This window comes from Saimiri boliviensis, chromosome 3 (genome assembly GCF_048565385.1).
Source record: "Saimiri boliviensis isolate mSaiBol1 chromosome 3, mSaiBol1.pri, whole genome shotgun sequence".
NCBI classification, from domain to species: domain Eukaryota; kingdom Metazoa; phylum Chordata; class Mammalia; order Primates; family Cebidae; genus Saimiri; species Saimiri boliviensis.
The window spans coordinates 159,597,178-159,619,567 of NC_133451.1; the positions used below are offsets into that span (position 1 = coordinate 159,597,178).

At 44.1% G+C, this 22,390-nt stretch overlaps 1 protein-coding gene across 8 annotated transcripts in view; it reads right to left on the reverse strand.

Annotated features, from left to right (window-relative positions):
• The window catches only part of JADE1 (jade family PHD finger 1), a 67,278-nt gene extending 45,824 nt beyond the window's left edge, over positions 1-21,454 (reverse strand). Inside the window, exon 1 of one of the 8 annotated variants that reach the window (XM_039479116.2) lies at positions 21,259-21,454. Coding sequence is in view for 2 of the 8 variants with exons in the window: in XM_074396906.1 (XP_074253007.1) it covers positions 19,709-20,123 (415 nt within the window). In the remaining 6 variants the exon portion in view is untranslated. Of the gene's footprint in view, positions 1-1,821; positions 18,665-19,270; positions 19,366-19,708; positions 20,800-20,824; positions 21,167-21,258 lie in introns of those variants that run through there. The other 7 variants (XM_074396907.1, XM_010338350.3, XM_003927705.3 and 4 more) reach the window with 7 other exon arrangements.
• Positions 21,455-22,390: the final 936 nt, after the last annotated feature.

Below are 22,390 nucleotides of genomic sequence, written 5' to 3' on the forward strand. Positions count from 1 at the left end.
GATCCCTCCCCTTCACATTAAGAAACTAAAGCCAAGAAAGGTTAAGCAGCAACTTCCTCAAGGTCATGTTCTGGGAATGGAGATTCTAATTCCAAATCCAATACTATTTCCACTCCACTTCACCTCAACTCCCTTCAGGACAAATACAACCAAATCTAGCCAAAATAAGAAGTCAGTTTGTACAAAGACCCAGCGTACCTGGCCAACTCCTCCCCAGGCAGCTGGTGATAACAGAACTCTAGCACTACCCTCAAGCAAGAGAAAGGTCTTCTTAGACAGAATGGCCAGTCAATGAATTTACACAGATGATCTCACCATTACATTCACACAGGACAGCTCTCTGAACAAATACAAAATCCTTTTCCAAATTAAAATTACTAATTAACCTGACATCTTTTTGGGTTTTTCACTTCTTTTCGGCAAAGTCTCTCTCCCCTTACCCCGACTCGCACATAAAAATATCAGCATCAGTAAATCAGTTTGCATTTTCTCCTGTAGTATCTTTTGTCATTTTAATTCAGACTCACATAAACTGAACCTAAAAAAGTAGATCAAGTTTTTTCTATACTAATAAAATCAATTTACACGATTCATCCATTCAGGTCCCTAATCTATAACAGCAATATTTTACATATATATATATATATATATATATATATATATATATATATATGGTTTTTGTTTTTTCAGACGAAGTCTCACTCTGTTGCCCAGGCTGGAGTGCAGTGGTGCAATCTTAGCTCACCGCAATCTTCATCTCCCAGGTTCGAGTAATTCTCCTGTCTCACCCTTCTGAGTACCTGGGATTACAGGCATGCACCACCACATCTAGCTAATTTTTGTATTTTTGGTACAGACGGGGTTCCACCATGTTGGTCAGGCTGGTCTTGAATTCCTGACCTCGTGATCACCCCGTCTTGGCCTCCCAAAGTGCTGGGATTACAGGAGTGAGTCACCATACCCAGCCATATTTTATATTTTCTTCCTGAGAAACTCACCCAGCTGAAGTCTGTGGGTTTTTATCAATTGATTCTTTAAAAGCCATTAAAACAATGTACCAAGAGAAAGCCAGGACATGAGTCCTGATCAGCATGGGTCATGAGCTATGTTGGACATACTTTGGAAGCTGGGGTTCCATGCTGTAGGCATAGTCAAGTCCTAAAAGCCACTCCCAACCCTTTTCCAAGAGCCCTACTCACCACCCATGACCAGGCAATCTACAACTAGGCCTGGGGCAAGCCCACTCCAGCCCTCAGATTCCATGACCAAGAAACACCTGTGACCCACTCCCTATTAGACTGTCTTCTCTGCCCTGTGTGTGCCAAAAACACCAACTGCAGACAGCTAAGCTCTCCAGCCTTCTAGAGAAGGTTCCTCTAGCTCCCCTCAGGATCCAGAAAGACGGAAAAGGGAAAGGCAGAAGACTACTCATTCCTAACATCTTCAGCTCCCCAAAGCCTACATTACAAAACAGCATTAATAAAAAAAAATTGGTACTAGGCAGATAGTGGCGTCTCACACCTGTAATCCCAGCACTTTGGAGAGCCAGGGCAGGAGGACTGCTTGAACCTAAGAATTGAGACCAGACTAAGCAACATAAGGAGACCCCATCTCTACAAAAAAAATTTTAAAATTAGCTGGGTGTGGCTGAGTGTGGTGGCTCACGCCTGTAATCCTAGCACTTTGGGAGGCCAAGACAGGTGGATCACCTGATGTCAGGAGTTCAAGACCAGCCTGGGCAACATGGTGAGACCCCATCTCTATTAAAAAAAAAAAAAAAAAAAGAAAGAAAAAAAATTAGCTGAGTGTGGTGGCACATACCTGTAGTCCCAGCTACTCAGGAGGCTGAGCCAGGAGGATCACTTAAGCCTGGAAGGTCGAGGCTGCAGTGAGCTGTGGTCATGCTCCAGCCTGGGTGTGAGAGTGAGACTGTCTTAAAAAAATAAAAATAAAAATAAAAATGCACTATATGAAGAGGAATTCCTTAAAAGTAACAGTGTGATGCAACACAGTAAGAATAATGAAATGTGTGACCTTGTAAGGGGGTGGGAAAGCTATGAGAAATGAGGAGTTGAGAAAGCTCATAAAACACTTCCTAGCTAGAAATAAGAAAACATCTTCATTGATTCAGAAAACTTAAATTTACCTAAATAGAGTAGCCCAAAGAAGTTAAGAATCTTTTTGAATCAAAATGCTTACTTCCCAGCTTTCAAACAAAACTCCCTGAGAAAGCACTTCAACAGTCACTAAATAAACACAAGCATTGGCCAAAATAGAATGATGCACCTAAACACACATAAATACTCTCTTAAGCAAAATTATTCAAGTAAAAGAAGAGTAAAAATAGTATTTTCCTTCTAATGAAATCCATTTTCATCCACCCTGAAGATTTTGAGTAATGAGGGTTGAGAATGCCGTATTTGCTTCTCCAGGGAACTTGGCACAGTAATGGGGGTTAGTGCTCTGCAGAATTTCCTCCTCTGTGGCTCTAATGTACTTACATCTTGACATCAAGCTGATTTATCTCACCCAGGATTACTTACTGTATCAGAAAATCAAAATACAAGTTACTATCTTTAAGCTATACAACACAGTGGTTGTATACTGCAAACATCTGCCCCACCCCCACTAAAAGCCAGCATCTGCATCATCACCTTTCCTGACTCTTAGGGCAATGGCTAATTACTATCTAGATGGTAGTAGGATAAGTAATAATCAATTAAAATGGCTACTCAGAACACCCCAGAGAAAGCAGTAAGATATAATGGCACATAATGCAGCCAACAAACATCTGAATGTCTCACATACTAGGAGGTGCTGGAAGAAAATTACTATCCCTGACCTCATGGAGCTTCTGGGCTAGTTGAGGAGACAGACAAGCAAGAGAAATTCAGTACTGTTTGTGCCTCGCAGTGGTAAATGCAGAGTTCTACAGAAACACAGGAGGTAGGTAAGAGTCAGAGGAAGCTGAGAAGACTGAGCTGAGTCCTGAAGAACAAAAGGCAGGTAGCCAGAAAAAGGATCAGGCTGGTCTTGAACTCCTGAAAAAGGAGCACATTTGGGGCAGAGCACCATACTTACCAACATATGTATAACACAGAGCACCATACTTACAATATATGTATTATTCTGGGTAGCATCTTCATACTCAAAATCTTACTTTCTGCCCATTTTTTTCTTAGTATACATCCACTCTTACCTTATAGCCAATTGCCAAGGTTTACTGATTCATAATATTATGACTCTTTGAAGTTCCTGTATGCCCCATGGTTTGTCCTTCAACCGCTTGTACCTAGAAAGCTTTAAACACCTCTCTCTACACTATGATATCTTACCACTTCCAATTATTACTACAACAAATTAATTACACCCCATGAGGCAAACTCATCAAACTACCATATGCAGAACTCTCCCTCCATTCCATACTACAAATAGGTCTAAATCCAAACTGTCCAGCCAAAATGAAGTTTCCTGACTTCTCGCAGCTTTACTCAGGCATCTGCTCTAGCAAGCCTCAAAGCCCAGAGCTTGCATTGGTTGGTCCAGGCCCCTTCCCTGAACTCTAGGCTTTCTTTCAGTTCTCATTCTCTGCTAATGCTGCTTCTGTTGCTTCTTCCTCCCTAGCTATCCTAATCCCACCTCTTTTCTGGGGCTCAGTTCAAAGCCAATGAACATCGTCCAACACTCCAACTCCAAACACATACTCTGTACTGCTCAGTTCAACTTTCTTCCTCTTTTAGAACTTTTCACCTTGCTTTCCAGTGTGCTGTTACCTTAATAGTACCATTGAAAAACATTACAACACTTGCTAGAGATGGTGAAGCAGATTTCACTCAAGGAGAGCCATGGTGGTAGGTACAGGGAACACTGCGATGGGATCTTGCAGTGGGGGATGGAGACTGAACCCAACTCAGATTCCAACAGAGGTGGAGATTTAAAACCAAGAAACAGGGTGGGGCCAGTGGATAAAAGATTACTAAACAGAAATATCAAGGATAAGGGGTTTATGGTGAAATTAATTTGATAGTATTATTATAGAAGACAGGATAAGATAAGAGAGAGTGGTCAGATACCCAGGTGAAGAATTTTCCCTAAACTGAATTTAACAGGATTTTTGCTTCAAATGGATTCAACAAAAATAGAGGGAAGCCCAAGGTAGTGCCCATTCACTTGAAGGAACAGAGGAGCATGACCAAAGTTTTGGTCAAAGAAGTCTTTGTCAGCATTCAATCAACTACTGCCTTGCATCATGACTTAAATGCTTCATGTAATCTTTTCTAAAGAACACAGATTCTCTCAAGTCAAATACAAAATAAACACATAACAGAGGGCCAGGTGCAGTGGCTCACACCTATTATCCCAGAACTCTGGGAGGCCGAGGCAGGCGTATTATCTGAGGTCAGGAGTTCAAGACCAGCCTAGCCAACATGCCAAAACCCTGTCTCTACTTTAAAAAAAAAAAAAAAAAAGAAAAAAGAAAGAAAGAAATTCAATTAGCCAGGTGTCGTGGTATGCATCTGTAGTCCCAGCTACTCAGGAGGCTGAGGCAGGAGAATCACTTGAACCCAGGAGGCAGAGGTTGCAGTGAGCAGAGATGGTACCACTACACTCCAGTCTGGGTGTGGCAGTCTGTCTCAAAAAAAAAAAAGATACAACAGAGAAGGGGGACCATGATGGTAGGTATAGGGAATACATGAAGTCTTGCAGTGGGGGACACAGAGTGAACCCAACTCCGACTGGTCAGAAACAAGGCTTCTCAGGATGGCTACAATAGATGCCCTCTCAATCAAAGACAGTCTCAACCTAACATTCTGTCTAAATTTCCTCAAAACTGATAGAAAGTTATTCAACTTATAGGAGCCTGGAGTGTCCATTTACCATGAGAAACATAATAGTTACAGAGACAAAAGTGCTAGTTACTGGGCATTTTGGGAGTTTGCCAAAAGACTACCTAGGAAGTTAGATTAAAAACATAACACTGACTGGAAAGGCCACTGGCCAAAGACCATGGCTGGACCAGCTACTTAACAATCCTCTGGTGTCTCTACTCCACTCACTGCAGGAAAAGATGCACCAGACAACTGAGCATCTGTGGCAGCTGCAGGAGAACCATCTCCTCAAGAAATGCAAACACATGATTTACCCACTGGCCCAAACCCCTATTCAGATTACATGCAGATCACTCCCTCCTTGGATCCCTTCTGTCATGTGGGTTATAATGCGGTACATTAGCTAACATATTAATTTGAGGAAAATTTTATCAAGTTAGATAGATGTCAGAGAGACAGTGAACAAGATATGGAATGTCTGGTCTGCAGGAGCACACAGTCTACTTGGAGGAAACAGCAAATAACTAGACAAGTGGCTTCAGTGTGGTAAGTGCAATAAAAGTCACCAGATTACTGCTGACATGCACGTAAGATAGCAAGAAACCTGAAAACCTTGAAATTTACACTCCTCTGACTGAAACTGGGAAAAATCTGCATGCAATAGATTAAGAGCAGCCACTAGCTGAAGGAACTCATCCCTAAGGTGGCCCAGGAATGTGACTGAACAAGTTCAGTGACCTGGGTGTGGTTGTGATGATTCTAAGAAAGAATGAGAACCTCGTGGACAAGGAGAGAAGGACTTCTACAAAAGAATAAGAGGCCCTCCCCTCCCCCGCACAGTGGCTCACGCCTATAATCCAAACACTTAGGGAGGCCAAGGGAGGCAGATAACTTGAGGCCAGGCATTTGAGACCAGCCTAGCCAACATGGTGAAACCCTGTCTCTACTAAAAATACAAAAAAGTTAGCCAGGTTTGGTGGTACATGCCTGTTGTCCCAGCTACTTGAGAGGCTGAGGCAGGAGAATCGCATGAACTTGGGAGGCAGAGGTCACAGTGAGCTGAGATCACGCCACATGCCTGGGCAATATAGCAAGACTCTGTCCACAAAACTCTCAGAAAAAAAAAAAAAGGAAGATGATGATGATTAAGACTTTGAGGATGTTTATTCAATGTTATTCCTGGGAAACAGAGACTGATATGAGAAAAACAAACTGTCCAGTTACTAGAATTACTCTCAGTGGTAGAACAGGGGACATTTATCAGTCTATAAACTCTATAGCTATAATAAGGATTACACCCTAGTGATTTTAACTGTCTTACTGCTCATATGCAGAAAGGCTGGTTTCTCTCTCAAAATATCAATTTTATCTACTGTTTCCATTGTTATTTATTTCACTCAAGAAGTTCTAGAAGGTACTCAATTAAAGACCTCTACATACTTTTATGTATCATCCACTGCAATATCATGTATTAAAATAACCTATTGGACGAATGCCTTAGTTCCTGTACTGTTAACCTTATGTTCAATCCACTTTACTGAATTTGAGAGGCTTTTACTTTAATATCTAATTGACCTTTAACTGGAATAACTTTTGCATTCATTTTTAAATTTATTGATGTCCTTTCATTTTGTCAAATAGCTAAAACTAAAGGTACTAAAGAATGTATTTTCAGCCGGGCGCGGTGGCTCAAGCCTGTAATCCCAGCACTTTGGGAGGTCGAGGCGGGTGGATCACAAGGTCGAGAGATCGAGACCATCCTGGTCAACACGGTGAAACCTCGTCTCTACTAAAAGTGCAAAAAATTAGCTGGGCATGGTGGCACGAGCCTGTAATCCCAGCTGCTCAGGAGGCTGAGGCAGGAGAATTGCCTGAGCCCAGGAGGCGGAGGTTGCGGTGAGCCGAGATCGCGCCATTGCACTCCAGCCTGGGTAACAAGGGCGAAACTCCGTCTCAAAAAAAAATAATGTATTTTCAGAAACCAGGTTGTCTTACATAAAACTATTTTATGAGCTACTTCTTTCTGTTTAAGTTCACAAAGTTCAAATTATTTTTTAAACACTATGTATCTGTTAATTTGATTCCAAAATTCCTGATCACAGAATACTCCCCCAAAAAGACATATTACATTCTTAATAGGTCACTTTTGCCTTCTGTGGAATATACAGTTCTAAGTACTCAAATATAATGATCTATATTTCACAATAAAATCTGTCTACTTGCCCCTAGATGTATATAAAGGAAACCCAGCTGGTCTCTTACCTCAGTTTTTAAAGTAAACGTTAATCGCCGAGATATGAAGTTTTCAAATTGACAACATTATCTAATTCATATGCTCAAAGAATCTAAAAATACTACTATGACTATAACTCAAACCCATATTCTCAATTTAACTAAAGGGTTATATGGAGTCAAAAAAAAAAAAAGGTAATAGATTTAACTGACAAACAGCTTAAATCTTAAGGGTTAATGTTTTAATCTTGCCTAAATATCTCAAGCAAAAAAATAATGTGTTCTTTATGATGTCATACATCAAACCTTATTTAAGGAAAATGTTGGCCCAAGCTAATACAGAACCTCTGGAAAAAGGTACAACTTAAAAATATTCAGCTGACAACTTTATATTAGCAATAAATAGCCACCTACTCCAAAAGAAAAAAAATATGATAACTGACTAGATAATAACTATAATATTTACTCTTAGGAGTATTACTCATAAAGCCCATGTACTATAACATACAAGTTCACTGTAAATTCTTTATAAGTTATCTTTGACCTCAGATCTAAAAACCAAGAAAGCATTTTTCAAGACTTTAAGGAATTTATACATTTCAGTGGTTCTGAATGAATCACAAGCAGCTCTCATTTGCCAATTTATAAATAATCCAATCACCGCTTATGAGCTCTAAGGCAATCTATTAAACCCCTTCCAGGTCTCTGTAATTGCTAACTCAATTAAGAGTCAGCAACTGAATAAGAGCAGCTACGACAAAACATTCCAATCATTTGTACTTGGAATGTATTTTTTTAGCTTCCCTTGACATGGGAGTAAATTAATTCACAACCAAACAAAAAAGGCAGTCAGTCACCATGGTCTCCAATCTTGAGCTTTTATCCTTATTTCCATCTACTCAGAATTCTTTTCTGCTAGATCTAAATGCTCAGATATGGAAAGATGCCCAAGACATATTAGGAGAGAAAAACAGGCAAACTGCAGAGAAAAAACCCAAAATATAAGGCCATTTATATATAAGAGGAGAGAAAATACGTACAGCAATTGCCTGTATATTCATGGAAAATTTCTTGAAGAACACGAAGGTTCATAATGGTTATCTCTGAGAAATGTGATCAAAGAGTTCCAAGACAGACTGAGTTGAGAATTTTTACTTCTCTATATGACATGATTTTAACTTTTTACCATGATTGTATACTACACATATAATAGTAAAGATTTAAAAGACACCTATCTTCCCTGCTCCTCAGTATGTAAAAGACACTGGAGCACAACTTCTTGCCCCGAAAAGCACCAGCCATCAATAAACTATGTACATGCCACCTCTTTCCTGAGATGCAGTAACAAAGACTTGTCTTGCTTTATGTGGACTAGGCACAGTGGCTCACACCTGTAATTTCAGCACTTTGGGAGACTGAGGAGGATGGATCACAAGGTAAGGATTGACCAATATGGTGAAACCCCGTCTCTGCTAAAAATACAAAAATTAGCTGGACATAGTAGCGTGCGCCTATAGTCCCAGCTACTTGGGAGGCTGAGGCAGGAGAATCACTTGAACCCAGGAGGCGGAGATTGTAGCAAGCTAATATCAGGCCATTGCACTCCAGACTGGGCTACCGAGTGAGACTCCATCTCAAAAATATATATATATATATCGGGCCGGGCGCGGTGGCTCACACCTACCTATATAATCCCAGCACTCTGGGAGGCCGAAGTGGGTGGATCACGAGGTCAACAGATCAAGTCCGTACTGGTTAACATGGTGAAACCCCGTCTCCACTAAAAATACAAAAAAATTAGCTGGGCATGGTGGCACAAGCCTGTAGTCCCAACTACTCGGGAGGCTGAGGCAGGAGAATTGCTTGAATCCAGGAGGCGAAGGTTGCGGTGAGCCGAGATCGCGCCATTGCACTCCAGCCTGGGTAACAAGAGCAAAACTCTGTCTCAAAAAAAAAAAAAGAAAAAGAAAGAAAAAAATCTGATGCAAAGGTATAGAAGAAAAAAAGAGAAAAGGTTAATAATGCCATAAAGCCAGGCGAGGCTCATGTCTGTAATCCCATTACTTCTGGAGGCCAAGGTGGGTGGATCACCTGAGGTCAGGAGTTTGAGAACAGCCTGATCAACATGCAGAAACCCCGTCTCTATTAAAAATACAAAAAATTAGCTAGGCATGGTGGTGCATGTCTGTAATCCCAGCTACTCAGGAGGCTGAGGCAGGAGAATCGCTTGAACCTAAGAGGCAGAGGTTGCAGTGAACCAAAATTGTGCCATTGCACTCCAGCCTGGGCAACAAGAGCGAAACTCCACCTCAAAAAAATAAAAATAAAAATAATGTCATAAAATGCTATTATCCCCTATTTGCTTGATTAGGTTATCACATACTTCAAAACCTTAAGTTTTTGAAACAGGTAAAAATAGCCAATATGCAGAGGTCCCTTAAAATATATACAACAATAGAAAAAACTAACCCACACAGGAAAATCAGGGTTTAAACTATCTTTAAAGAACGCATTTCAACTCTTTATCCAATTTAACAGTAATATTTTGGAAAAAATATAAAGGCTATGTTCAAGAGGTAGCTAGCAAATATGTCATTCCTTACACTTATGGCAGGCATGGTTGATAAATTAAGTCATTCTTTTCCACAAGCCCAGGAATATCATCAGAATCCTTCTTAAGACAGGGCTACCACCCAGAGAAATAAAGCCCATTTGCCCTTTATGTCCTATTCCTAGTCTCACAGTTTTCTGACAATTTACCAGGGAAAACTAGAGTCAGATTAATCTCTTCAGCATATACAAAAATGAAATGTTTATTTTCTAAAGCATTTCACTGAAATCAGAAGTTTGTGTTCTATTCTGCCTTGGGGGTCTCTGAACCAGGTACTAATTTCTATAATACATACATATACAACCAAATCTTCACGTCAAACTCTAAAAGTTCATTAGACACTTTAGAAATACCAAATGCTTCTGGATGAACAAAGGTAAGAGTAAGCATGGGAAAGGATTCTACAACCCATTATTCCACCCTTGGTGGAATAAGTCAATAAATGCTAAATGTCTACAGGGTAATTTTAAAAGATTTTTAAATGCTCAAACCAGATGTTCTTATACAGGATATACAAAGCAGCTTCTGCAGAAACCAGACTCAACCAGCTAATGACAATTACGCTGTGCAGATTGAAATGCAGCTGTTTTTCAGGAACTTTGTTCCTTGATTATACCCGGTTGTCAGAAACTATCAGTTACCACTAACAATGTTAAGTCACCAAAAATTTTTAACGTAATATTTTAAAAAGAGTGAGGAGAGACTCCCAATGTTGTATTATTTGAAGACCTAGATGACACACTTGACAAAAACAGCATTTACACAATCATTCCAGTTACATATGAAAACAAACATTTCATCACAATTGTACAAGTCTTGTTATTATGATCATGGAAACCTAAAATGGTCTCAAACCTAGCAGCAAGGTCCAGAAAGCATTCTCTGAGGCTGCAGTCTGAATCTCACAATATAGACTGTGTCTGCAAGACTCACAATACAGACTGTGTCTATAAGAAATCTTCCCAAAAGAAACCCATAAAATCGTAATTAACTGTAGAGGTAGAGAGGATTTAAGAAACAATTTAAAATAATTTAATCCACTCTTCCTACTTTTAAAGAGGAGTACACTGAATTCTGGATGTTTATCAACTTGCACAAAGACAACGTATGCAGATCCAGTGCAAAGACAGTAGCAGAACCGAAGTCCAGTTCCCCAGGCAGGCACCCTCCTCCTGTGCCAGCTACCTCCCCCCACCATGAGATTCCTGGACCATGGGCTTCTCCCTCCTGGATGTCCACTGGGATTTAAAAAGAGGTCATGTGAATGATTAAGTCCATGATATATTATCAGGGAGCAAAAACTGAAAATGTCATCAATAAACAACATGTTAACTTGGAAAACTGAAACACAGATTCATTGCAAGATGGTTGCAAATGCCATTCATTTTGCCTAGTGGAGCACACAAAAGATAAAACTGGAAGAATGGGTCAGCAGTTCCTTAAAACACTATGAGAGGAGTACAAGGGGCAGGCATTAACTTCTGACTGGTGTGACACATACACCCTACTTGGCATTATCTCCCCCTGTAGAGGAACCCAATCTTACAAAAGGGGATATGTATTATAAGAAGCCATATCCCCTCATAAAAGGGTTTCTTGGCTTGACCCCCTTTGGAGGGTGTGAGAGACGATCAAGGAAATTGTTCTTACACATTTTATCCTCAAAAGGGATCTAGGATCAGAGTCCCAGCTACTCTGGAAACTAAGGCAGGAGAACTGCTTGAGACCAGGAGGTTGTTGAGCCATGATCGTGCCACTGCACTCCAGCCTGAGCAACAAAAAAACCCTATTCCCACAAAAAAAAAAAAAAAAAAAAACTGCACTCCAGCCTAGGAAAGGGTGGGATTGGGCAGCGACTCCACAGCCCTCAGCGCAGCCAACTATCTCCAAACAAATTTCTAGTTTCAACTTGTATTTTCAGGTTCCTAGAAGGGAGCTGAGCCACCAGCAGAAACAATCAAGTGACTGCTGCATCTTACTATAAATCTGGGGAGGCCAAAAAGTGATGGCCAAAGTGGGCAGAACCTTTGAGCTCAGGAGTTTGAGATCAGACAGGGAAACACAGCAAAACCTCATCCCTACAAAAAATACAAAAAGTGAACCAGGCCTGGTGGGGGGCGCCTGCAGTCCCAGCCACTGGGGAGGCTAGGGCGGGAGGATCATGTGAACCAGGAGTTTACACCACTACACTCCATCCTTGACAACAGGGTGAGACTCTGTCTCAAATCAATCAACCAATCTGGGGTCAACAGCCTGTTTCTGTATGGCTTTTCAGCTAAGAGTGATTTTCACATATTTAAATGGTTGAGGGTCAAAGAACATTTCGTGACTTATTAAGCTTATAAAAATTTTACATTTCTATATCCATAATTATTTATTGGAACACGGTCACACTCATTCATTCTGTCCATGGTTGCTCTGCCACAACTGTAGACTTGAGCAGTTGTGACAGACCATATGATCCACAAAACCTAAAATATTGACTACCTGGCTCTTTACAGAAAAAGTCAACTGATCTCTCCTACACCTCAACAGACTAGTAATATCTTTATAAACCACCACTATGTGTGTTTAGTTAAATGTGAATCAACTACTAGGTCCTGGGCAAGTACCGGAAACCTTACAAAACTAAGGATCAGACACTATCACTCCTTATGAAGTCCCTAACTATGGCCGAGTGAGGCGGCTCACGCTTGTAATCCCAGCACTTTGGGAGGCCAAGGCAGGCGAATCACCTGAGGTCAAGAGTTTGAGACCAGCCTGGCCAACATGGCGAAACCCCATCTCTACTAAAAATACAAGAATTAGCCGGTTGTGGTGGCAAGCCCCTGTAATCCCAGCTACTTGGGAGGCTGAGACAGGAGAATTGCTTGAACCCAGGAGACAGAGGTTGCAGCGAAGGGAGACTGTGCTACTGTACTCCATCCTGGGTGACAGAGCAAGACTGTCCTAAAAAAAAAAAAAAAAAAAAAATTAATAAGTAAGTCCCTAACTAGAACAGGCAATAATCAAAGGAAGAAAAGGTCAGGGAGGGCGCTGAGGGGACTCTCATCAACTTAAAAAAGGTCACAGTAAAACAAGTGACTTTTTCTCCAGCACTCCAGCCAGAGCGACAGAGTTAAGACTCTGTCCAAAAAAAAAAAAAAAGATTAAATTGTATTTAGTGTACTTTGTGCGAAATTAAAGCAAGCTATGAAGTTCAACTTCAAGCAACTTGCTAATAATATTGCTATTTCTTATTCCTTACCCTGGTGTAAGAAGTGGGAAAAAAAAATGATCATTTTATTTCTCAGTGTGGATTCACACCACTGAAATCTTCACTTAAAATAACTGCTTATAAACTCTCATGGAAGAAGTCATGAATTCTCAAATTAATAAAATCTGCACAGGAGACACTAAATGTTCAATAGTTTAAAATATTACTGCCACCAGCCATGCTGGTACACACCTGTAATCTCAGCTACTCCAGAGGCCAAGGCGGGAGTACTGCTGGAACTCCTAAGTTCAAGACTAGCCTGGGCAACCTGAGCAACATAGTGAAACTTCATCTTTCTAACAAAAAACATAGACAGACAGATAGACAGATGCCAATTGTGAGTGCTTTTGAAGTAACAGAAAACTAGCCAGGCACAGTGGCTCACGCCTGTTAATCCCAGAACTCTGCAAACTGGTGGATCACGAGGTCAGGACATCGACACCATCCTGGCTAACACGATGAAACCCCATCTCTACTAAAAATTATCAGGGCGTGGTGACACACACCTGTAGTCCCAGCTACTCGGGAAGCTGAGGCAGGAGAATCACTTGAACCCAGGAGACAGAGGTTGCAGTGAGCTGAGGTCGCACCACTGCACTCCAGCCTGGGAGACAGAGCAAGATTGTCTCAAGAAAAAAAGAAAAGGAAAAAAAGAAAAGACGGGTCACGGTGGCTCATGCCTGTAATCCCAGCACTTTGGGAGGCCGAGGTGGGTGGATCACGAGGTCAACAGATCAAGACCATCCTGGCCAACACGGTAAAACCCCATCTCTACTAAAAAATATAAAAATTAGCTGGGTGTGGTGGCACACGCCTGTAGTCCCAGCTACTCGGGAGGCTGAGGCAGAAGAATTGCTTGAACCTGGGAGGCGGAGGTTGCAGTGAGCCGAGATGACACCACTGCACTCCAGCCTGGCACCTGGCCTGTGATCCCAGCTATTCCACAGGCTGACTCATGAGAATCACTTGAACCTAGGAGGCGGAGGCTGCAGTGAGCCGAGATCTCACCACTGCACTCCACTCTGGGTGACATAGCAAGAACTTGTCTCAAAAAAGAAAAAAGAGAAAGAGAAAACTGTAGTTTACATCCCTCAACAAATAAGCCCAAAAGAACCTAACGTTTCAAAAATTAACTTTCTTCAACTACTCTTAATCACATTATATCTTGCCTCTATCTGAAGAACCAAAGGCAAAAAGTAAATAATGAATTTGTTTTAGAGTAACCAAAACTTGGTCACTGAATATTTGTTGCGTTTACACCATATACTATAGGTCTAAGAGATTAAAAGTAAACTACATGGCCCCTTTCCTAGTGACAAAGACTTTCCATTCCAAGTCTGGTAATCTTTACATTTGTGCTTTGAAGTAAGAAAAGGATCCTTAAAAATCATTAGGATCCACAGCTAGAAAAGATCCCATCATAGCCAGAGTTTATCATAGCCAGAGTTTAGCATCAATTTCTTCCATTCTATTCCATGACACTCAACTTTAAACTTACAAATTGTCACTTCCATGTGTAATTAACGAGGCCATCAAGGGCAGGGAGCAGTGGCTCAGGCCTGTAATTCCAGCACTTTGGGAGGCCAAGGAGGTCGGGAGTTTGAGACCAGCCTGACCAAAATGGTGGAACCCCCGTCTGTACTAAAAATACAAAATTTAGCCAGGTGTGGTGGCACGTGCCTGTAATCCCAGCTACTCAGGAGGTTGAGGCAGGAGAATTGTTTGAACCCAGGAGGCAGAGGTTGCAGTGAGCTGAGATCACGCCACTGAACTCCAGCCTGGGCAACAGTGAGACTCTGTCTCAAAAAAAAAAAAGGCCCTCCAAGGTAATTTTTTGCATATATTTGAAGAGCAGGGTAACTTGCTTCATCAGGGCTACGAATTGCAAAAGAAAAAAATCAAAATAATGCATACATCCTCATGATCACAAACTAAAGTTTTCACATAAAAAATATGCTAGGCAGCCAGGCGCGGTGGCTCAAGCCTGTAATCCCAGCACTTTGGGAGGCCGAGGCGGGTGGATCACGAGGTCGAGAGATCGAGACCATCCTGGTCAACATGGTGAAACCCCGTCTCTACTAAAAACACAAAAAAGTAGCTGGGCATTGTGGTGCATGCCTGTAATCCCAGCTACTCAGGAGGCTGAGACAGGAGAATTGCTTGAACCCAGGAGGCGGAGGTTGCGGTGAGCCGAGATCGCGCCATTGCACTCCAGCCTGGGTAACAAGAGTGAAACTCCGTCTCAAAAAAAATATATATATATGCTAGGCAAAGGACTAGACTCAATTAAATCTCAACTTTCTAAGATTACATTCCACAAAGATTAAAAGAATAAACATAGTAATTGTTCAGATTTTAAATACATGATCATGTAAAGTGCTGCAAGGACTTTAAAAATGGAAAAAATAGGCCGGGCGCGGTGGCTCAAGCCTGTAATCCCAGGACTTTGGAAGGCCGAGGTGGGTGGATCACGAGGTCGAGAGATCGAGACCAACCTGGTCAACATGGTGAAACCCCGTCTCTACTAAAAATACAAAAAATTAGCTGGGCATGGTGGCTCGTGCCTGTAATCCCAGCTACTCAGGAGGCTGAGGCAGGAGAATTGCCTGAACCCAGGAGGCGGAGGTTGCGGTGAGCCGAGATCGCGCTATTGCACTCCAGCCTGGGTAACAAGAGCGAAATTCCATCTCAAAAAAAAAAAAAAGGGAAAAATAGGCCAGGCGCGGTGGCTCAAGCCTGTAATCCCAGCACTTTGGGAGGCTGAGGTGGGTGGATCACGAGGTCAAGAGATCGAGACCATCCTGGTCAACATGGTGAAACCCCGTCTCTACTAAAGATACAAAAAATTAGCTGGGCATGGTGGCACGTGCCTGTAATCCCAGCTACTCAGGAGGCTGAGGCAGGAGAACTGCTTGAACCCAGGAGGCGGAGGTTGCGGTGAGCCAAGATCGTGCCATTGCACTCCAGCCTGGGTAACAAGAGTGAAACTCCGTCTCAAAAAAAAAAAAAAAATGGAAAAAATAGATTTAACACTAGGACTTTTTAGGAAACTTACCTGTCAAGAATTAAAATACTTTCCTAATTAAGACTGCTGATACCTTCTAAGAAACTAAAAACTCCAAGCAAACCCACCCTTCATTTAAAAGAAAAAAAAAAAGGTACTGTTGAATATGGTGCCAATTCGCTAAGTTAAAGGCTTGTACAAGGGAGGAAAAAAGTTAAAACGTGATGTAACTTTCACTGTTTTAACAATCAAGTTAAACTTGTTAATGCCAACCCAAATAAAAAGCAAGGTGTGTTCCCTAATATGTCACATTTCCCTCCACGAGATAGCTGTTGTATAAACCTCATGGGATAACCAGTTGAATAATGCAAATTCTGACAGACCATTAGCTGTAATGCTTAAAAGGTGCCCCATAATACTAAACAACAGGGAAGAGCTTCACAAACAAAGTAAAGACGGAAGCAGAACTGTGACAGGTTCTGTTCCTATGCCTCCTCTTCATTCTGGCCAAACCCTAAAGAGACAAGATGTAATCCGTGTTTGATATCTTGATGTTTACAGTTCCAACTGTAAACACAAACATCTGATAAATCTTTTTCCAACAAGTCTGTGGAAAAGTAACATCAGGCAAGCAAGTTTCCTTAAAGTATTTCTCTAACAGATGATCTCCAAATCTAAAATTTCCAAATTACAATTAAATACTATTCTAAATACTATTTTGATTCCCTGCTTTTTAAAAATCCAGACAACTTTATTTACAAGGGCTGCCTCCTCGGTGTCAGATATTCTGTCAAAAAGTTATTTAAAATTAAAATCTACTTAAGGGAAACAACCAAACGCAATAAACGGTCCTATATTAGACAGTGCTTAAGACAAAGCTGCTCTATTACATGCTGGGGCTAAACGGGGAAATCTGAACATGCCCAGTAATAGATGATATTAAAAACCGAGCCAGCTGACAGAAAAAAGGTCCTTATAGATGGTATATATATATGTATCACGTATTTATTAAAACAAACATGTACATGCATAGGAAATTATCTGAAAAGTAATACACTGGTCATCTACGGATGGTAGCAATGTGTTATTTTTCTATTTGTTTCCTTGTATTTTCTAATTTTCAAAAACGTACGTGTAACACTACTTGTATAAATTTTTAAGTCACTAACAGTTTCTTGAGGTCAAAAATCAGTATCGACCACGTGCCTACTATAGGTGAGACGCAATGGAAATCTGCTTTCACTCTCACCTAGTCCTCCAAGTTTGTTTAGTTCTTCCTTCCCCAAACCCCTAGGCTAAGCAACAAGACAATTCCTTACACTCCAGCAAGTTTTCTCCCTCTGGTTTCACTCAAACTTATTTTTCATTGCTTTCCCTGTATACCTACTCTTTCAACCTTGCTAATATAAGCAAAGCACTGGTTTACAGGCAGAAAACCAGTCAAGCGAGAAGTGAAAAGGGAAAAACTAAGAAGGTGGGCTTTTCTCCTTTTAAATGAACACATATCTACCTTTGTTAAAGCTAAAATACGTGTGCAACCACCCAACTTTTACTAGAAAGCAGTCTGTAATCTTAAAGATGGAATCAAGTTCCAAGTTCTACCTCACTTTCAGACACTCCCATTATCTCTGCTAGATAGGAATGAAAAGAAATATGAGGAAACCTAACACAAACGGCTTGAAATTGTATTGATGCTACACATTAAAATAATGCCAAATAAAAGACACTTATAAAAGTATGCAAACTTTGAGAAAGACAGCAAAATACCAATCAGAACATCTGATTTAAAAGTGTAAGTAAATAGGACTAAGACCTTTGGGATAAAAGGACCATAAAAATTCTGGGTTGCATGTACTTGCTAAGAGTGTTACTCACAGAACATCCCATTTATTTCCACTAATATATGTTGCTCACCTACGACAAATTATTACATCAAAAGTGTTTAGTCAGTATAAGTATGGGTACTTTGAATGCTTCCTTTCTCCACCTAGAAGTGATTAAATCTTGATCAGTTGTGATTTGATCAAAATGCAAGTTACTATAAAATCTCTAACCACTGGTGAGTCACTACCTAAATCAGCTTTCAGGGAAATAATTTCTGTATCTTAAAACTAGTTCATTAGCTTTGAAAGGTATTAGCCTTGAGCTACAAGTAGGAAGAGAGCTAGCCTTCACGGCTGGTGGAAAAATAGTTCACCTAATAAAAACCTTTGGGAAAGAACCCCCTAAGCACTCCCATTAATGGAAACCTCAGACCCTCTCCTACTTTCCTAAAAAAAAGTACCTGTCTCAGGTCATTCACTGCAGCTGTCATTTTACAAAAGAAAATTTAAATTCCCTCTTGGCCGGGGTAAATAGAGGGCGACAGCCCCTCGCCCCTGCCGAGGGAAGGCAGGGCGCCAGCCGTCTCGTTACTAGAAGGCAAGCTAAAGCTCCTTTTAAACGGTCTCCGGATGACGACGCCTTCCTAACGGGTTTCGAAGGCACGTTTAAATCGCCCGCTTTTTTGTTTGCTCGCTGCATTCACCGGCGCCGGCACTGCGGCCGCCCCCGCACGCTTGGGGTGGGCAACCCAGGGCCAGGGGAGCCGGGGCGGGGAGGGCCCGCGGTGGGGGGAGAGCTGGGACGCCCAGAGCCGGTGTTGAGGACTCGATGAGGAGCCCTGGTGGGAGGGTGGCAGAGTGTGGTGAGGCGGAGGGGTGAAAAGGCTGAGGACCCCAGCAAGGGGGGGCGCCTCAGGGTAGGGGGACCCGGGCCGCCGCCCCGCAGCGGCGAACGCTCCGCACGGCTCCCGCCGCCCGCCGAGGAATGCGCAGGGCCGCGGCTCCGCGCGGCGCCGCCCCCTCCCTCTCTACCATTCCTCCTCCTCCTCCTCCCGAGGCGACAGAAACAACAGCGCGGGAGGATGGGAAAGTAACTCCCGGCACCTCCGCCGGAATTAGCCCCGGTGCAGTGATGACACCTTCTCGTGGCGCAACCAAGCCCCACTCCCTCCGCAGCGGCGTCCCCGCCGCCGCCGCCGCCGCCCTCTCCATTTGAAAGTGGCCACCCCCCGCCGCCGCCGCTCCTCCCGCCCCGCCGCCGCCAGCTGCACCAATCCGCTCGGCCCCAGTTGCAAATCAAACGCTCCCTCGCGTCCAGAAGCCACTTGCGCCGCTGGAAACGGCCGCGACGTCCCCCTCCCCGAGTCCCTTCGGGGCGGCACCTTCGGGCTGGGGCGGGCGCGCCGGCGAGAAACGGTTTTAAGATGGGAGCGGCGGCGGCGGCGAGGAGCTCCGAGCGGGCTCGGCTCCCGCTCTCGCTCCCGCCCCCAGACAGTTCTGGAAACTGTGTATCACCTCTGTCACAGGAAGCCATCCGGCGAGGAAGGCGGCGCGGAACCAACAAACAAACGCCTGCGGCCGCCCGCCGGAACCGGCGCGGGGACGCGTAGGGCTTCAGGCCGTTCCCGGGGCGGGGGCGCGGCGCCACCCCCGCGCCACGGGCTTTGTGCGGGGTGGGCGCAACGGGCCGGGCGTCCCCGCCCCCGCAACCCCCCCACCCCGGCTCGGGCGGCGTAGCTGGGACCGTTAGGTGACGCTCCGGCCGCGGCTGAGAAGCAGCGCCTCGGCCGCCGCCCGCCCCCGTTTCCACACTGGGCCGCCTCTCCTCAAACGCCACAGGCGGGCTACAAAAGTTGGCCCCGGGGCCACTCAGCACCTGCCCACGTGCCGCGGAGGCTAGCTCCGGAGTCTCCCCCGGTTCCCTCCCCCCGCCGCCCTCGGCCGCCAGGTCACCTATTACCGGTGGGAGGGGAGAGAGGCTGCTATTTAAACGCCCGCGGAAGTTGAGGCACCCCCACTGGCGGGTGCCGTGCACCTGCCTCCCGCCGCCGCGCTCCGCCACTTTGAGCAGCAGCCGCGTCCTCAGCCCCGCCTCCTGCCCGAAGGCGGGCGGGGGGAGCGGGAAGGAGGTGGAAGGGATCGAATTTCTCCAGCAAATGGGACCGTTCCGACAGGATTCGGTTCCCCGGTCAACATTCCACATTCCATCCCTCTCCCGCATTTGCAAACCAATGCCGAGCAACCCGGAAAGCCTGCTGGCTACCGAACAACAGCCCCCAACTCGCAAACACACACTCACAGGCACAAGACACGTGCACTGAAGGGCTCTGCAACTTGCAGTCCCGGGGTACACACTGCAACTGCACATTCATTTAAGGAAGCAAGGAGACCAAGAGACCCCTCCCCCACGATTTGCAGACGGTGCCAAAGGTTGCGATTTGCAATCCGCTTTAAGTTCGTGATTAATCGGTACTTTGCTCTACCAATGCCAACTCCTACCCTATTTCATCTATGAAAGGGTTTTACACTTTACAAGCAGTCGCGCTGTAAGTAAAAGGTCTGACCACTGGAAGCTCAATTCGGAAGAATCTAATTGCCAAGCTGTCTCTCTACCCCCCAACCCCCTCTCACTGCCCTTGAATCGATGCAATGAATATTTTGGACATGTGGTGACGCGCTGACAAGAGCCAGGGCTGCAGCTACCACACACAGATGTACCTACACACACCTATGTTTGGACAAATACAGTCCCACCACACACACGGTCTCACACACTCTGGATTCATATATGTACGCGAACCTGCGTTCTGCCATTGCCATCTGTCTACCAAGTTGCTACTATGCTTTCCACTTTCATGCAGCCTAATGCACTTTGGCTTTCTAAAAAAAAAAAAAAAAAAAAAAAACCTGTAAACTGAAGCCAACTTAAAACTGGGCTTCTGCTCCTGAATGCGTTTAATTGATGATTCACCTGAAAACTGCATGTTCTTCGCAAATCCAAAAGAAGAAACAGCTCTAAGTCTTCAGCCCCCTCAAATTTGAAAAACAAAAAATCATAATAAAACTTACTGATCCAACATAGATCAATTCTCAGGATCCAAAAACCATCCTCTCCTCCTCCTCCGGCCCCCGCCCCGGCAATGCCCAAGTTACTGGTGGGATAGTAACGCTGCGCTCGGCGGCTGCGTCCCTCCCTCCTCGCTACATATCGAGAACCCAATCTTTTGGCGCCATATTAATGACGTACTATATTATTTCCACTAGGCAGCGACCTTCGGCATTAAATTACTCCCGAGAACTCCCGAGCAAAGCAACAAAACCATCAAATATGGCTGAGCCTCTCGGCTTGTCCTGAAGCCGCCGCCGCCGCCGCCGCCGCCGCCGCCGCCGCCACCGCCGCCGCCGCCGCCGCCGGACCCGGACCCGGACGCGCACACGGACCCACGCGCGGACACACGCGCGGCGCGCCCACCCCGCGCGTCCCCCGCGGCTCGCGCGCGTACCTGCTGCGGTGGGGTTCGGCCGAGGCGCTGGGCTAGGCGCCGCTCGCTAGCGCGGAGCTGCATGAGTTCGGGCCGCAGCGGGCGGGCTGGCGGGCGGGGAGCCGGGCGGGCCCCTGCTCTCGCCGGCGCGCACACACCCGGCACTCGCGCACGGAGGCACTCTCGGTCTGGCGTTTGGCTTGTTATGGAGGAAGGACTGTGTGAATCAAACTCATTTCTGGGTCACTGCTGCCACAGGGGGGAGCACTTTAATCCCTTGCCAAAACGAGAGGGTGGGGACGGGAGGGCGGAGGGAGCACGCGGGGAGCCCGCGGCGCGAGGGGCTCGGTCCATCGTTAACTCTTCGCAGCCCTTGCCGCAGCCGACTCGGCCTGCGCCAGTGGGGGCTCGCAAAGAATGGCACTGTTCAGGTCTTACAATCTCTTTCCTTGCCTCACCCACCTTGTGAGCCTAGAAATTCTTGAGGTGTCTCCAAGCAGGAAAGTGGGTTTTTAAATTAGCCCCTTCAAACTGCTGTCCCAATTTCAACTCTTGTCTGACATCTAGAAATGGATTCTTTCAAATTAGTTTAAAATAACGTAGATTAAAATGTGGCTATTAAGATATGTAATTTGGGTGAAAGGTTTTATTTTTAGGCTGAGTGGCAAAATAGTTCTTTGTAGAAACAGTCTTAGGGAGTTGCACATTAGAATGACATTTTTAAATACAGATAATCCAATTCTGAATAACATCTGTACCTAAATTTGTATGGAAGTGATCATTGCAAATGAGCATTAATCCATTAGAAGATACTGATTATTTATAAATTGACACCACCCTTATGTTACACATTACTACAGAATTGGAAATCTCCCAAATCTGAAGAGTGAGCCTAATGCTAAAACTAGAATTACGACTAATATCAGGTCAGTCATCAGAGATTGATTTGGGGGTATTTATGTGTACAAATGAATGGTTACCGATTTTCTGCAGAAGACAAACTTGCTTTTTCATATAAAGGGCAACATATTTCTTTCATGAATTCGCCTAGGGAAATACAGGAGTGTGTGGCATTCAGCTTCAAAAGGAAAAAAGTACGGATTAAAAACTCCCGTTCAGTAAATAAACAGTGATCACTAATTGCAAAATTGAA